The 18176-nt window shown below is 39.3% G+C and overlaps 1 protein-coding gene across 4 annotated transcripts in view; it reads left to right on the forward strand.

The window, feature by feature from the left end:
• Positions 1–5375: 5375 nt before the first annotated feature.
• The window catches only part of LOC110098320 (probable amino-acid acetyltransferase NAGS2, chloroplastic), a 40776-nt gene continuing 27975 nt past the window's right edge, over positions 5376–18176 (forward strand). For 2 of the 4 annotated variants that reach the window (XR_003701513.1, XR_003701514.1), the window contains exons 1-5: positions 5376–5652; positions 5752–5791; positions 5913–6015; positions 6444–6531; positions 7817–8025. Coding sequence is in view for 2 of the 4 variants with exons in the window: in XM_020825123.2 (XP_020680782.1) it covers positions 6001–6015; positions 6444–6531; positions 7817–8025 (312 nt within the window). In the remaining 2 variants the exon portion in view is untranslated. The remainder of the gene's footprint in view (positions 5653–5751; positions 5792–5912; positions 6016–6443; positions 6532–7816; positions 8026–18176) is intronic. The other 2 variants (XM_020825123.2, XM_020825124.2) reach the window with 2 other exon arrangements.

Raw genomic sequence — 18176 nt, forward strand, 5'->3', positions numbered from 1 at the left:
ATCCCAAATAAAACCCCAAAAGATTGGTGTGGTTAAAGTGGCCTCAAGGCATAAATTTTGAAAGGAGGAATTAAGCTACCTTTACCAAATGTATAACACAATCTTTCAACCAATAACCTAATGAACAACAAGAAATAGCTTAAGTGATTTTTTTTAATTATTTATTTTAAATTTGCATTCTAACATTACTATTATGACATTTGAAAATTCTTTTATGTATAGTTTTTCAGTTAACTGAATTTTATTTTCTTAGCTCATTGATTTAAATAAACCTTAGAAAATAATATGCCAATATATATTTTTTTGAGATACTTGAGCGATTAAGTTAAATTTATACATACATCATATACAAAAATTTCGAACCAAAATTCTCTTATTAATAGCCAAAGCTCCATGTCAAAAGGCGAAGCTGAGTTGCATGCCAATTTTTTTGAGGGGGATTTACATCCATACCACTTAATTTATTTCAAGCTATTTATATATCTAACACATAAAACTTTAATATTTTATGTAAGCACCCATATATAATTTTAATATTAAATGTGTCATTCCGATCAATCATAACACACTATAAATTTTAATATTTTATTCTTTACAATCATATTTGATTTATGAGTGGTATGCATGAAATATTAAAATTGTAAGAATTATATATGTAAATAACATGAAATAAAATGATATGTAGGTAAATTCCCTTATTTATTTAGCAGTTAGAGATTTGAATTTGAGCAGCGTTAGTAGGGCTGCAAACGAACCAAACTGAGTCGAGTATGTGAGTGTTCATGTTTGTGTTCGTTTATTATTAGCTTGTTCAAGTTCGGTTCGTGTTTGATTCGAGGTTTATTGTTTGCGTTCATGTTTGATTCGTTTAAATTAACGGTGTTCATGTTTGATTCGCTTAGTGCTTATTGAGCTTTAAACAAACAAGTCTTAGCGAGCTTTGTTCGTGAACATATTTAACGAATTTTTTTAAACTATCAAACATGCATGTTCATGAACAAATCTAACAAGTATTCTTGAACTATCAAATGAGCAAGATCTAACGATGTAGCATAATAAATTAACAATTGTAAAGAAATTAAAACTATAAAATATATTATAATATTTAATTACTTTAAATTTTATTAATTAAAAATAATTATATCATTATGTTATAATAAATTTAAATATTTATATTATGTGTATATATCAATTTTATAATTAAATATTAATCAAATTTTTATTGAGCGTATTCATGAGTTCTGAATTGAACACGAATCGAGCTTAATGTCGAGCGTGTTCATGAGCATCAAATGATATTGTTCGTGATCATAAATGAACCTAACACATTAGTGTTCAAACTTGTTTATTTAATAATTGAGTAATAAAAATGTTGTTCAATTTTATTTGTTTAGTTAGTTAAACGATTACAAATGAGTTTTAATCGATTCGAGCAACGAATAACTCATAGACCGTTTGGCTCTCTTGCAAGAAAAAATATTAGGTGCGGAGTGCAGACGGGGTGAGAACCGTCCGCACAGACACAGGGTATCGAGCGGTACCCAGTGGTACCGAGTGGTACCGAGCACGGTTTTATACTAGTGTGCGGACAGTTCTCCCGTCCGCACTCCGCACCTAATAATTTCTCCTCTTGCAACCTTAATGGTGGGAGGAAACAGCTCCAATCATCCAGTGAGCTGCGGGCGCGAGCTCAAATTCCCTTTTTTTTTTTTTTGGGAAAATTATTTAAATTTTTTTTTGGGAAAATAATTCCCTTATTTTTAAAACATCTGCCCTGGTAATGCGCCACGTGTCTCTCCAGCCCAATGCGTCTTATAACTGCGCGCCAAATCATCAATCCCGTCAACGGCTTGTCGCCGCGTCTCTTCACCTGCATTAAGTACTCCCTTTCTTACTGCCGTTCAGTCTCTCTTGTCTTTTGTCATCTCCTTGAGCGTTTCGACCCTATCGCTACTGGCGTCGCTCTCCACCATGGCCGCCGCTGCCTCTCACGGCCGGCTGGCGACGGCGCTGGGTCGTGGCTACGGAACCGTCTCTGATCGGTGGAGGATCCCCCGCCTTCCGGCATTGCGGGGCCGCTCTTTGGCACCGGAGGTCCTACGCGGAAATCTCGCCAGAAGAAGCTGTTATGGTAGTAAAATCGATAGGGATTCTTCATTTGATGAAGGTGAGCGGTTCGTGGGGTGGTTCAGGGAAGTCTGGCCTTATATAAGGGGACACAGGGGAAGCACGTTTGTGGTGGTGATCGCCGGCGAAATCGTTGCTAGTCCTTACTTGGACGACGTTCTCCAGGTTCTTTTCTTCTTCTCTAATTCGACCGAATTCACAAAGGAAAAATTTTATGGAATGGACAGACTTTCCAATTCTTCTTTGGGAAGCCTCTCAAAATTAAAATTTAGAATGAGATCAAATTAGTGATTTAATGGGTGGTTTAATTAATCAGTCGTTATACGTGCGAATTGTTACGTTGCCAGTTTAATAAGAAACCTCTTGGTTTATTTTGTGGATTCTCATGTCGTCTTACAGTCACTCAATCTAAAACTGGCCGTCTCTTTGGCAAATTATATATATATATATAGTAGTATCAAGCTTATCCTTGTTCAATTATTTATTGCTTTTATTTTTGAAGATAGACTGCAACAATTTGTTGGCTTAGAGCTTCTCCACCTGAACGCCAGAGTTCTTCCGTCGCTCCATTCCATTCGATCGGCAAAAATGGTGCTATTTGATTGTGGGTGAACACTGGGACGACAATATTGATTTGACTTGCTATTTGTTTTATATTTGAATGTTCTTTTTTCGGTGTTAGAAAATGGAGTTCGATTGGAGACAAATTACTGCATTTTGATGTATTAAAGTATTTTGGAATGAAAATTAAGATTTTTGGTTGGAGATGGCCTAAGGCAATGTGCATTGGGTTGACTCTCGGCAAATTACAAGAGTATGAGTGATTGGCGGAGAAGGCCATAGAGTTGTTATGGGATGAGAGGCATCTAAGTGCTTGTGGCTTAGTGATGGTTGTATGACTGTGTTGTTCATGCGATGATGGTCCAATAATAGGGGTAGGGCGATGGTGGACCAATGGGGGTGGTTCGACAGTGGCGGTTGCGAAGTTTTTTTGAAGGTGGTGGTCCAATAACAATGGTTCAGTAGTGGCGCTTGGGTAGAGCTCCAAGAATCTTTAAACTTCTGAGCTCTCTTGAATCTTAGGCTAAGTGTTCTCCTCATTTATAGAGTGGGTGCCTATTTATAAAATTTGAGAGTCGGACATCATCGGTCATATGTCTTAGGCTAAGTGTCATATGACAGTAATTGGACAATGGTGATCCGATGATGACAATTGTTCAATATTTTTAGGGTAGCAATCAAATGACAGTAGTCCTGTGATGAAGGTAGTTGGGCGACAGTCCAACGGTGGCAGTCGGGTAGTAATTCAATGACGATAGTCGAGTGGTGTTCCAACGACGGCGATCGGGTCATGATACTACGATTGTGGTCAAATGATGATGGTCTGACGGTGGTGCAAGTGACGTTTTGGGATTATTCAAGCCTATGAGCTCTCTTGAATTTTAAGCTAACGATTCTCCTCATGTAAATAGTGAGGGCCGATTTATAGTTTTTGAAATTGATATGTTACATAAATATAACCAAAATCACTAATACTCCATTGGGCGATCCATATTAATTCCCTTGGTCATAGACCATTATTTTAGTATTTACATGTCATAATGATGTCAGAATTAAGTGATTTTGGGGGTCATTGGATTCATTTTATCGACACATTCAATTTGATTGTAAGCATGCACAATCTGAGCATCATTTTTTCCTTTAATTCATATCCTAAAGTTTTCAACTATACTTTAAGCATTGATTTGAGCTTCTTTGAACTCTTATCGGACCACTTTTGTTATCGTTAGTTTTGTCTCATCATGGCGATCCATTTGACTATAACTTTATTGGAATTGAGTTTGGATATTTTAGAGCTGAAATTTGAAAATTTCTCCTACAAATTGCATCGAGATTCATGCTTGATTAAGCATAATTTTTATGGAAATACTTATTTATTAAGTTCCAACATAATCTTTATTTTTATTTTTATTTTTTGGGTTTCTTATTGAAGGAGAAATTACAAAAACTTGCATAGCTAGGAGCTGGTGGGACAGCTTTACCATGTGCTGTTCATTCATTACTATTCCCTTATGACTAGTTTTATTGACTTGTAAAATCATTGCCATCGTTTTTGATCTCCATTGATGCAATTTCATTCATAGTTTGGAGACTAACGCATGAGCAAATGAATAAACAAGCATTGAAACCCTCATAATTTATTTTAATAATTTGATTAATCTTAATGAATAAAATCTCCTTGTTTAGTCTAGTAAGTCTTTAGGGTTCCCACATCAGGATTGAAATTTTTGGGGTCACTTCAATTGATTTGCCAAGGAAAAAAAATTTATTTTTTTAAGGGGGGGCAATTGCCCCCACTCACCCAAAGGTGGTTCCGCCCTTGATAATACCAAAAAAGAATATTTTGGATATATTCTTATTCATATGATTTTTATATTTATTTTTAATCATATATTTATATTTATCAATTCTTTGAATTAGACTTAATTATAATTTTTAACCTAATTTTCTGATTTTTCCAAAAAATAAAGCCGTGAATCTCGCATTGAATTATAATATTGACTAGCACTGTTCACCTCTCAAAAATGTCGTAACCTAATTTTATGATTTTTCCAAAAAAAAACAAAAAGCCGCGACTCTCGCATTGAATTACAATATTGGCTGTCACTGTTTACCTCTAAAAAATGAGAGATTATTGTTTGCGGACACAGGAAGGGAGAGAATCGTCCGGATTTTTTTTTTTAACATTAGAAGCGTAGTTATTATAGCAATTGCACTTTGAATGTGCTTTTACTATAGACTAATGAAATCTGAATTGTTCATTCCGTCCTTTATCCGCACACAATAAATAGTCCTAAAAAATTCAGTGAATTACAATATTGGCTGGCACTGTTCAGCTCTCTAAAATGCCGTTGCGGTTAGAGGTGCCCTTGAAATGAGAAATTATTCTGTACGCAGTCCGAACACAGAATTGGGTTCGGATGCTGCGTATTTACTGCTTATTTTACTGCGTATTTTTTGATACATTATGTTTTCTACGTATTTTTTGCGTATTAATTGTGTATTTAGTGAGTATTTAGTGAGTATTATTTATGTGTTGTTTTTTGACACGAAAAAATTTGATATCAAAAAATACGCAACACAATAAGCAGTAAATACGCAGCATCCAAACGCGTTCGGATTAAGTACAGAATAATTTCTCCCTTGAAATGCCTTAGATTACGGGTAGATGGTGGGGAGAGATTTGCTAGAGGTAGAATGTTAAGTGAAGTAGAAAAAAACGAATGTGTTAAGAGAATGGGACAGGTAGGAAGAAATTTTGGAAGGGGTGGGGGTTTGGAGGTGGAAGGGATTAGAGAAAAAAATATAATTCTAGAGCTTGGGTAAGCAGAATGGGGAGGGAAATTTTTAGGGAGTGGAAAGACTGCTCGATGGGGATGGAAGCATAGAGATGGGAGCTGATTAGTTTTTCGACCGATCAATGGGATTCAATGAATCATTCATTGCCATCTTTATAAGCAGCTGGTAGTTTGCTTGATCACATAATAGAATTTAAACAAGTTTTTTTTTTTTTTAAATTATTTCTAGCCTCGTAAATCCTGACTACTTTAAATCCTAAATTAGGGTTTTTACGATTCAGCGGGTTTTATCAAATCCTGCCAAGGTGCGATTTATGGGATTTGTATACAGTCTTACATTCCTCTTCTCCTTCCCTTTCATTGATGTCCAAGGTTCTCATATTCCTAACGCGTCATCATGATTTTTGTTTCTTCGGTTTCATCAAGTCTACAGGGAGATGATTCAAGATTTGGAGATGTTGTGGAGCACTGGTTTCAGACATCGTTTGCTTTGCTCATATAACCTATTTGAAGAATGTGGTTGACTTCTGTAAGATTAGAAAATGATATTTTATTCAAGTATTATTATTAAATTTATTGTGATGATAGATGTTTTTTTTTTTGTTCGTGGGTATTTTTTCTGGTAATTTTTCGCATATACTTGTTCAGTTGTGCTTCATCTAATATTCTGTTAATTTGCAACTCCTGAAACAAGAACCAAACAATTTACCTGAATTTAGATTGATTTACGTAATAATTATGTCAACCGGTTTTCACAATGCAACACACTCTGGATTTGTTTAATCCTACTTGCTGCCAAACAGGCCCTATACCTTTCTGGCTTACTCTGAACGACTGGATTAAATACATGGAAGTTTTAACAAATTTGTAATCTCTTGGTGCTAATTTTTCACAAGTCATGAAAACTCCTCTGCTTATCCTTTGCACTGGATTGACTTAGAATTATTATGTGTGCAGGATATTTCACTACTTCATGGTTTGGGGATCAAATTTGTCCTTATTCCCAGGGCTAATATTAAAATTGACGAGTTATTGGCGGAGCGAGGTCAGTTGAACTGTTGTGTTTGATTCTTCAAAATCTTCATGTCACTTCTGCAAAATAACTAATATATAATTTCTTCACGTTTCTGTTTTGGGTGTGTTCCTACCTGTGTATAATGACCTCAAAGTCAGTTTTAATCCTGCATAAGCCCAATGCTGGGAATTTCAAATCCTTACTTTCTTCCCTTGACCACTATTATAATTAGCTGCAATCTTGTTGCAGAGGGTTTTGCCAGAGAGCTATACTCAGTCCTCTTGCTATTATCTAAATATGGTATACATCTTCGTTTAGTTCTCAGTTAAAACAATTTAGAACTATAAACTTGCTTCTTTATCAATAGCACATTTTGTTTATGGAGCGTAGGAGAAGAAAGTGACATGAGATTTCAAATCCCTAGAACTATATCAAAATTAGTTCATTATAAGGGAAATATGGCATTCAGATTTGATTAGTAAGGCTTATGCTATACAGTGGACTCGTTTTTAAGGAAGGATTACTCTTTTGCTTTCCTTTGAAGAATCTTGTGGAGATTCCATACCAATTGCATAGCAGAGGGCATTTTATAATATTTTAAGGTGAGTTCTGAATAACAGTGATGCTCGAAGAAATCTGTAGTTCATAGGTTTTTCTAGATGGATTACCTGAAACTGTTCTGTTTCATTGATTCCCTTGCATTTTTTATGAAATATATACTGTACAGTGATACTTATTCCATAATCTTCGTATAGGACTTCAAAGGTGGCACATCATACTTTTGGCTATTTTTTCCAGACTTCAGCTGTAATTTGAGTATCATCTTACATTGTATCCTAGCTTTCAAAAAATTTTATTTACTTACTGTGTGTGTCTATAATATATGAGTATCTTCTTACAAAATTAATCCAAATTTGGTCTATTCCCCCTTCTTCATTCATTGTTTCTCTTCTATATCTCAATCCGGATGCTAAGTTACCATTTTAATAAAGTTTTCTTCGGTAAGCTTTAACTAGGGTCTAGTTTGTAGTTTGGGTAACAAACCTTATGTAAGATTGAATTAACTTCTAGTATCCCTCTTTCTAGTAGAATTTCTCCGGATGTGAAATCTTTCTTCATAAGGATAATTTTTCTTGGAAGGCAAGGAGGAAAATTCTGCGTGTAGTATTATTATATGATATGAAATAGAAATGAGTGATATATGCTCTTGATCTTTCTAATAATCGGTTTAAATTCGTATATGGAAATCTAGAAAAGTCCCTTCTATTTCAAACGTTCATAACTGATATACATGTATATTAACGTCATGTTTCAGGTAAGAAGGGAAAGTACATTGGTTGTTACAGAGTAACAGATGGCGATTCACTGGAGGCTGCAATGGAAGCAGCCGGCATGATTCAAGTGAAATTAGAAGCAAAGCTTTCTCCTGGGCCCCCAATATTAAATCTTCGTCGGCATGGTGGTATTAATCGTTGGCATGAAGTTGGTTCCTTTGTTGCAAGTGGCAACGTTGTGGCAGCTAAGGTAATTTTTAACATACCTTACATAGAGTAGACTTGGTTATTCTGTTGGGAATCTGCATAATTTCAATCGTTCATCTGCAATGGTTAAAAAGGAAAAAATTAAAGTGTTATGCAGTCTTTCCATAACTGAGATTTTATGTTTTTGATTTCAATATGAATGGTGAAATAAATCTTTGAAGTCATTTTTTGTGCATTAATGCAAATTGTTGTGAAAATTGAAAATTGAAAATTGAAAAACGTTGTTTTTGTGTGCTTTTAAACATAACACTTGACGTTTGCTTTTGCTTTGATTCCACTGTTACAATCTATTGTTTTGGATTGATTTCATCAAGATTTTTTTATTATTCCTGTTGTTTTTATCAATTATTATTAGGGTTGCTTGCGAACTCAAGTATGTCCTATTAAATTGGTATCAAAGCAAGTCTTGGGACCATCGGGGCTTGATTTCTTGAAATTTCAGTGGTGAAAATTCATCCGGAGGAAGGAACACTGGCTGATTTTTGGATCTAAATCCAGAAATTTTGATGACGGCTATGAAAGTAGATGCGTTGGAAGAGCGTTTGGAAGGAGAGATGAGCCAAATAAAAGCCACGGTGAAGTATCGAATTTCATCCATAGAAGACAATGTTTTTTCCTTAGAAGGCAAAGTTGCCTTTCTTCATTTGATGGTGAAGAGGTTATTGGAAAGTCAAATCCAAATGGCGACATCGGAGGCGAAGGAACCAATGGGAAAAACTATGAATTCTGATTTTCATAGGAGGGAAAACACTGTTGAAATCATTGAGGAGAAAGGGGGAAGGTGGGGAGAGAGACGTGGAAATAGGGAGCAAGGAGTAAAGGGTGGTGTTTGGGAGAGAAAGGAGGGAAACTATGGTAGGAGGGGTGTTGATTTTGGAGAAAGTAGGGAAGAAAGTGAAGAGGGGTTTGAAGATGAGCATGTAAGGGAGGATTAGGAGAAATGGGGAGAGTAAAGCACTTGGGAGAGGAGAAAATATGGAGGAATACGGGCAAATAGGGGAGAGCCAAATGTGAGGAAGTTGAAGATGCCAATTTTTGAAGGGGGGATGCTTATGGATGGATCTATAAGGTGGATAGGTACTTCGCTGTCAATGAGTTGACGGATGAGGAGAAACTGACAACAGCAGGCCTATGCTCGGAAGGGAGGATGTTGTCATGGTTCCAGTGGAGGGACCAAAGCAGACCTATACAAAGCTGGAGAGCATTAAAGGACTGTTTATTATAATGTTTCCAAACCGACATGGGAGAGAACTTCTATGAGCAGTTTTTTGCACTAGTACAGGATGGATCAATGGCAGACTATCGGGAGCGGTTCGAGCACCTAGCCAGTTGAGTGAAGCGATTATCAAAGGCTGTATTGGAAGGAAACTTCATGAAGGGGCTCAAGGCAGAAATTAGAGCGACAGTGAAAGCCATGATGCCTCGTGACTTGGGAGAGGCCATGAAGTTGGCACAGCTGGTAGAGAATCAGAAGAATCCAGAGAAGTGAGCCAGGAGCAACAGCTTAGGAGGCACTTACAGGATGATGACCACCCACTTAGCACCCAAGGGGCCTGCAACATGAGGATTTCGTAAGACCACTAGGGAGAAGATAGTAGGATGAAGGAAGGAGTGGGGGAAATTTCAAGAGGCTGGCAGAGAAGGAGATACAGGAAAAGGGGCAAAGGGGTTATGTTTTAGATGTGATGAGAAGTACATGCCGAAGTATAGGTGTAAGGACCGAACTCTTCAGATTCTCACTGTCTGTGATGACGAGGAAGATGAAGAGGGAGGTGGGAGTGGGTTAGAGATGGAGGAAGATGAGAAGTTGCATCTGGATGTGGTAGAAGTCTCCCTAAACTCAGTAGTGGGATTCACTTTGAATCAAAATATGAAAGTGAAGGGAGATAGCTGATAGAGAGGTGATAGTCTTGATAGATAGTGGGGCAACAAACAATTTCATCTTCACCTAGATTGTTGATATGCTTGGGGTGAAATTAGTGGATACAAGAGACTATTGGGTGATGATGGGCACGAGAAATGTGCAAATGGGATAGAGGAGTTTGTAGGGGAGTGGTGTTGACCATTCATGGGATACAGGTGAGGGAGAATTTTCTTTCATTGAAGTTAGGAGCACTGATGTCATCCTGGGGATAAAATGACTACAGACCTTGGGAGATACCAAGGTAAATTGGGGAACCCTTAGAATGGAATTGGTGGTAAAGGGGGGGGGGGGAAGAAAAAGGTTATTTAAGGTGATGTAGGGCTGTCAAGGAATGGGGTATCTCTCAAGTTTTTTATCAGGATTATAGAGAAGGTGGGGGGAGGATATTTGGTAGAGCTGCACAGTTTGGAGGGAGCTAGATTGAAGGAGGGAGGGGATATACCCTTCTCCATATAACCATTGATTTAGCAATTCCAGGAGGTGTTTCAGCCACCTCAGGGATTGCCACCACCGAGAGAGCAGGAGCACGCCATCGTCTTGAGGGAAGGTGTGTCACCCATCAGCGTTAGACCCTACTGTTATCCTCAATTTGAGAAGGATGAGATTGAGAAGCTGATCCGCGAGATGTTAGAGGCTGGGATTATCAGGTCGAGTGTGATTCCTTTCTCTAGTCCAATCCCACTTGTCAAGAAGAAGGATGGGAGCTGGCGATTTGTGTGGACTACAGAGCTTTGAATAAGGGGATATTGCCGAATAAGTTCCCTATTTCTGTGATTGATGAGCTCTCGAATGAACTGTATGGGGCAGTGATGTTCTCCAAGTTAGATTTGAAGTCGGGTACCATCAGATCAGAATGAGGGAGGCATACATCTCAAAAACAGCTTTTAGGACACACGAGGGGCATTATGAGTTTTTGGTAATGCCGTTTGAACTTATCAACGTCCCTGTTACTTTCTAGTCACTAATGAACAGGGTATTCAGACAATACCTCAGAAGTTTGTTTTGGTGTTTTTTGATGACATATTGTTGTATAACAAAACTGAGGAGCATCTATAGCACTTGAAGAAGTCCTGTGAGTCATACATGAACATCATCTGAAGGCTAACCTGAAGAAGTGTTTTTTTGCCCAGACCAATGTGGACTATTTGGGTCACATTGTGTCCAAAGAAGGGGTGACATCAGGTCAGTTAAAGATTGAGGCTGCTGAGATGACCCTTACCTAAGAATCTGAAGGAGTTGAGAGGATTGTTAGGATTGATGGGGTATTAGGGTTTAGGGATTCTCAGGAGGTTTGTAACAGGGTACAGTACTATAATATGACCACTGATAGAGCAGCTGAAGAAAGATGGTTTCTTATGGGGAGAGGCGGCCACAACATTATTTGAGAGATTAAAGAAGGCTATGATTACTGTATCAGTCTTAGCTTTACCAGATTTCACTCAGGCCTTCATAGTGGAGATAGATGCTTCAGGGTACGAACTGGGGGCAGTACTCATGCAGAATCGTCGACCCATTGCCTACTTCAGCCAAGTGTTGACAACCAGAGCTAGGCTGAAATCAATCTTTGAGAGGGAGTTGATGGCTATCATCTTAGCCATCAAGAAGTGGTGACCCTACCTATTAGGTAGACACTTCATTATCAGAATTGATTAGAGGAGCCTGAAGTACTTGTTGGAGCAGTGGATGGTGATTGAGGAGCATCAGAGGTTGATGTCCAAATTTTTGGGATATTATTCTGAAATCCAGTATGAGTTAGGAGTGGAGAACAAGACAACAGATGCCTTGTTCAGATATATGGGGAGCTGCAGACAGTGACAGTATCAGTTCCTTTGATGCTAGATTTGGTGGCCATCATGGAGGAGAGTGCTAGGGATGAGGAGTTGGGAAAGATCAAGACATATTTATTGAGGGAAGGGCCTAGGGTACTCATTGGAGGGGGACAGACTAATGTATTAGGGGAGGTTTGTGATGCCCTGGACCTCAATCCACATTCCAAACTTAGTGCTAGGGATGAGGAGTTGGGAAAGATCAAGACATATTTACTGAGGGAAGGGCCCAGGGTACTCATTGGAGGGGGACAGACTAATCTATTAGGGGACTTTTGTGATGCCCTGGATCTCAATCCACATTCCATACTTACACTAAGAGTTTCATGGAAGCGCTGTTGGAGGTCATTCAGGGGTGCAGAAGACATATATGAGGTTAGCCTCGGAGCTATACTGGAAGAGGATACACATATATGTGGAGGAGATGGTGGCCATGTGTGAGGTCTATCAGAGGAACAAATACCTGGTTATGTCACCAAGAGGACTACTACAACCATTGGCTATACCGGGATGAGTATAGGAGGAGATATCCATGGACTTCATAGATGGGCTGCCATGTTCAGAAGGTTTCATGGTGATTCTGGTGGTGGTGGACAGATTGATCAAGTATGCTCATTTCATTCCCCTCCAACATCCATACACTACGGTGATAGCGGCTTTATTCATCAGAGAGGTGATCATATTGCATGGAATACCAGAGGCAATAGTATCAGATAGAGATAAGGTGTTCATCAGCCACTTTTAGAGGGAGTTGTTCAGATTATAGAGGATAGTTCTAAAAAGGAGCACCGTCTACCACCCACAGACAGATGGCCAAATAGAAGTGGTAAACAAGAGCTTGGAGACCTACCTGAGATGCTTTGTGTCGGAGACACCCAAGCTATGGGCCAAGTGGCTATCATGATCCGAGTACTGGTACAACACCTCTTATCATTCTGCTTCTTAGATGACCCCATTCAAGGTGTTGTATGGAAGGGATCTTCCTCACTTGGTGCACTTTGGAAGTAACAATGCTCCAGTTTCTTTGGTGGAGTACTTGGAGGAGAGGGACAGAGTGTTAGAGGAGTTGAAGAGACATCTATTGTGAGCTCAACAATTATGAAGAAACAAGTTGATGGGCATATGAAGGACATTCTAGTTCGAAGTAGGGGAGAAGGTGTTCTTGAAGCTCCGACCTTACAGATAGAAGCGGTCGCCAACAGGAGGAATGAGAAGCTTGTTCCAAGGTACTTTGGATCTTATGAAGTATTGGAGAACTGGAACGGTAATATATTGGCTGAAAGTATCACCAACAGCAACTATACATCCGGTTTTCCATGTATCTCAGTTGAGAAGGGCCATTGGAGATTATACAGCCAACTCGGGGTTACCGGTGACACTTACTGAGGATTTAGAGGTGATTCTGGAACCCTTAGAGTTGATGGGGGTACGCCAAAAAGAGGATGGAGCTAAGGAAGTGCTCATCAAGTGGAAGAATCTTCCTGATTACGATGCTACATGGGAGCCATACGAGAGGGTGAAACAACAGTTTCCTTGTTTTCACCTTGAGGATATGGTGATTCTTTGAGAGGGCGGCATTGTTAGACCAGTCCTTAGTGGACTGGTCCAACTCCAACCAGCCCCTTCAAAGGGGCTGGTTCTTTGCTACAGGAGAAGGGGCGGTGGCATAGAGAGAGAGAGAGAGAGAGAGAGAGAGAGAGAGAGAGAGAGAGAGAGGTGGGGCCCACTAGGAATTCAAATTCAAACTAATTGGAGGCCAAGGAGGGGGCGACAAGGGCAAGGGAGTAATTTGAGATTTAATAATTAATTGTATGCCTTAAGTATGGGAGGGAGGATTAGGGTTAGGGTTATGCTTTGATTTGTTTGGGTTCTGTTGAGTTCTTTGATGTCTTGGGCTCTAGATTCATCGTCTAGAGATTAGGAGAGAATGGTCCTTCTCTTGAATTGAGGATCCATTGTATCTTGCTTGGTGTTTCTTTTTCTTTGATTCCGATGTTACAATTTATTGTTTTGGATTGATTTCATCAAGATTTTTGCATTATTCCCACCGCGTTTATCAATTATTGCTAGGGTTTCTTGAGAACTCAAGTATTTCCTCTTGGATTACTTGCGAACTCAAGTATTTCCTATCAAAAATCAAGACTTTGCTCCAAGAGAAAATAACTTCGCAACATGGACCAACACTTCAAATTAATTTAAGCATGTTTCATATGTATGCCCACTTGCAATGTCTAAAAGCATTCAACAATATTTTATCGTTCATCATATTCTAACAAAATTTTTATTGTTGAGTTCATGCAACCAAAGCTTGAGATGAAAAGCTTCCACTTATAATAACAATGCCATCTCATAGCTGATTTTGACTAAGTTTAATCAAGGTTCCAATAAATTTTATGCCAAGGTTTTTCAATCCATATCCATTGCATTTCTTTAAACTAGCTATAACATTAAGTACAAAACTCTACTAATCATGCTTTATTCATTCATATTCAAGATGAAAGTATATGTAGAATGATTTTTGAGACTTCATTTGCTAAAGATCTAAACTTCACATTAAGTTTGTTCTACCACCATAGGCGACACAATCAAACAATTTTTTTTCTTAACAATAAGTGTGTTGTCTAACATTAGTATCTATGTATGCAATAAACTTAAAACAAATTCACCTTCTTATCTCTTTCAACATATCTGCACATCTACACAATAAATCTGTGTATGCTAGTGATTAGGAAACATGAAGCAAGTAGAATGATATGACATAATCTTTACACTTCATAATATCAAGCATGTTCGTAATTTTTCAATTTTAAAAAATGTATGGAAGACGTTGCATAGATATTGTTCATAGATGATAGAAGAAGAAGTGGGTGAAGGAGAGATAAGAGGAAGAAGAAACGAGGAAGAAGAAGAAGAGAAGGAAGAGAGAAGGAAGAAGGAAGAAAAAGAGAAGAAGAGGAAGAGTAGTAAGAAGAAGAAGAGGAGGAAGGGGAAAGGTATAGAAATTTCACCTTGTGAGCAAATAAGAACGAGGGCTCAGCTTCGATGAGCTTCAGGTCGCGTGAAGGGGTGTGTGTGAGAGAGAGAGAGAGGCGGCAGCAATGGGCGCGACTAGGGTTGGAGGTCGGCGAACCTGGACGAGAGATGCTCGTGAAGAAAGGAGGTGGGAGATGGGAGGAGCTCGGTCTAGGATTTCTCACACGAGATAGAGGAAGGCGTGAGGAGAGCCGGTGTCTGGGGTGGAATGAACATAGACAAAGAGAGGGCGAGAGGTTTCCGGTGTGGCTCCTAGAGAGAGGAGATGAGAGCTGGGTTTTGGCCCTGTGTCGTGCGAACCAACGAGAGGGGAGAGAGAGAGAGAGGCCGCATGAGGTAGAACTTCCGTCCTTGGTGCCTTCGGGCAAGAGCAACAAAAGAGAGCGATCCCATGAGAAATCGAGCCGAATTCCTCTAATATTTCCTCCCAGTTTTTCCATACACGAAGACAGAGGCTCTGCTTGCGCTCTATCTTCTTCATTCATGAGAAATGGCATTGTGCCATTTGCTTCTTCCCTAAAATGGCCCTGCTCCGTGCCAAAACAAGAATATCACGCGATTGAATACTGCGGCCGTGGCAAATTTTTGAATTTCGACGAAATCGACACCGTCGATTGCATTTCTTGATTTAGGAACAAATTCAAACTTATTAGAAAGTTACTGGAGTAATTATTGAACCAATTGAACTGATTTGGTTTAGGTTTGAACCTAGATCGAACTCAATTTGACTTGATTCGGGTTGAATTTGGTCCGATTCCATTAATTTGATGAAATTAAACCAAAATCGACGTCGATTCAACTCAAATTGGGCTCGACGAGGGCCAATCGACTCAATCAAGTGCATTCGAGAACAAATAAACAAAAATCGAGGCCAACATCTTACTTCAGGAACTAATCCTAGAGCGTTTACTTTCTACAGTAATGTTACTTTAATATTAGTTCCTTAATGAGGATGATAGATTGTAATGAGTTAGTATAGACTGTTATTGAAAATATGTGGGGCATCGAGAGAAGGCAGCAATTTTAAGTCTAAGACCCTTATCACCTTAACAACCTATGCAAAAGAATGGGATCATAAGTCTAAAGAGATTCCATAGTGGTTGAAATCCTTAGGGCAAGGGGCAACGATAAGGGATGATGCATCACATTGCGATAATCCATGAGGAGCATTTGACATAATAGATGGAATGAATATCGAGAAGAAATTAACAAGCAAAGAGTTACATCGAATCAACAAGGGAGCACCGCCTACATTCGGAGGCAATGGCTCCCTAAAGTAGAGGCACGACAAAAATAGTGAGGAACCGACATCGCACATGGATTGTTATGTGCATGAATGAACCTAGCGTGCAACGAAGCAATGTAGATTAGGTGAGCAACCAAAGAGTTGATGCGACTAGTCGAGCAAATGAAGTGTGAGCCACGTGGGTTATGTGAACGTGAAGTGCTAGGGGTTCTGAGTAAGGTTGAATGTGACTTGGGTGTTTGTGAGGGGATGTTGGCAGATGATGTAGTGCCAACTAGGGTAGCATGTGACAAAGAGAAGTATGGTGAATCATTTTTTTAGGTTTTTAGTCATAATATATGTATAGTGTGGGGGCATCCAATTAGGAGTAAAAAAAGCATTTGAAAACTGCATTTGTGGTTTCAATGGATACATCTAAATTTGTAGAAGAAGTCCTCAAAAGGCTTCATCGCCAGTTCAAAGCTTACGCTTATCTTAAGCTCTATGAGATTGTGATAAGGACATTAGTAGGAGATTCCGGAATATCTACCGCCGGAAGCATCGTAGATCAATGATTACGATGAGGAGCTTATATATTTGATTTTTTATGTATTAGTTCATATTTTCTTTATTTACGTTTGTACCCTTATTGTGTGCTAAGTTGAGTTGTAGCCCTATGGGCATTTTAGTCATTTCTTTTCTTTCTCTATGAGGCTTATATATTGGGTCATTGGTCTTGTATTTGGATGATGATTGATTGAATGAAATTATGAGTTTTCTTTGTCTCCCTCAATGTTGAGTGTTTGAGAGAAGAAGGAAGGCCCTAGGTGTGGGCAATCACAATACCCGTCAACCTTTGGAAGGGTCCAAGGTTCGCGGCTCTAATTTTTGTTTCTCGCATCTCCTCCGACCTCTCCCATCTCTCCCCACACCGCCGTCCTGCTCTACTCCCACCACCCCTTCATTTTCCCCTACCCGACCACCACCACAAGACCCGCCGTCCTCCCTTGGCCTTCTCTCATCCACCACCCATGCTCCCCACCTTGGCTCCACCGCTAATCCCCTACCAAGCCCTCATACCGCCTGCCATCCTCCCCATCCATCCCCTAACCTCTCATTAATTTCCTTGAATGTTTTCCTGATTTAGGAAGATAAAATTTTGAGGGATTTTTAAATTCAAATTCAAATAGATTTGAGTTAATTCCTTTACTAATTTCCTATCCTAATTAGGTAACTCTTTTAATCCCTTAAATCTGAAATCAATTTCAGATTTCTTCTTTGAATTATTTAATTGCTTGGGCCCACAATCCCAATTAAACAAATCCCCTAAATTCCCCTCCATAGGTTCGGCCACCCCCTTTCTCTCCAATCACATTAATTGGACTCCAATTAAGGATCCAATTAATTAAATCTCTTGGCCTAATTCTTTCCCAATCTCCTTTAATTTCAAATTTGAAATTCCCCTAACCCTACATTAATTAAAATCTGATTTTATTTTCATATTTCACAATCAAATCCCTCTCCAATTCCTTTCCTAGCCACCTCTCTCACATCCAAACCCTAGCCCACCGCCGACTCCCCCCTCTCTTTCCCTTCTTGCTTCATAATCCCGCCGCCCCAAGGAGTCCAAGAGAGGAGCCTCCCCCACCCATGGATGGGTGACCCTGAGGTCGACCACGGTTTTGCCTACAGCGCACAAGGAGAGATTGACATCCTACTTTCTCTCTTCTACAAACCGGATTGGGAATACGATGACTCCGTGGAAAACTACGTTAACCGCATCCTTTATTGCCTCGCCAAGACGATTGAACTTCAACAACCCAGAGCTCCTTGGCTTCTCATCGGACGATCTACTTCTCCTCCACCGCCGACTACATTCTCTTGGATCAAAGCCGTTGGTGTTGCTACCCACCCTCTTAGTGGCGTCGTTTAGTGTGCTGAAAGCTTCTCTTCGCTAAAGCCATATATTGAGTGTGAGTGAGAACGGTAACTCTTGGTGAACTTTCTAAATATTAAGCTTTGGATCTTGTTACGGCATATCTAGTGTTATTGTGATAATTTCTGAATTGTCTTAGCTTGTTCTAATCTCCTAAGTTTTGTAATTGCATACCACGACAAAATTGATA

The sequence above is a fragment of the Dendrobium catenatum genome, unplaced genomic scaffold, assembly GCF_001605985.2.
Source record: "Dendrobium catenatum unplaced genomic scaffold, ASM160598v2 fragScaff_scaffold_849, whole genome shotgun sequence".
In the NCBI taxonomy this organism is placed as follows: domain Eukaryota; kingdom Viridiplantae; phylum Streptophyta; class Magnoliopsida; order Asparagales; family Orchidaceae; genus Dendrobium; species Dendrobium catenatum.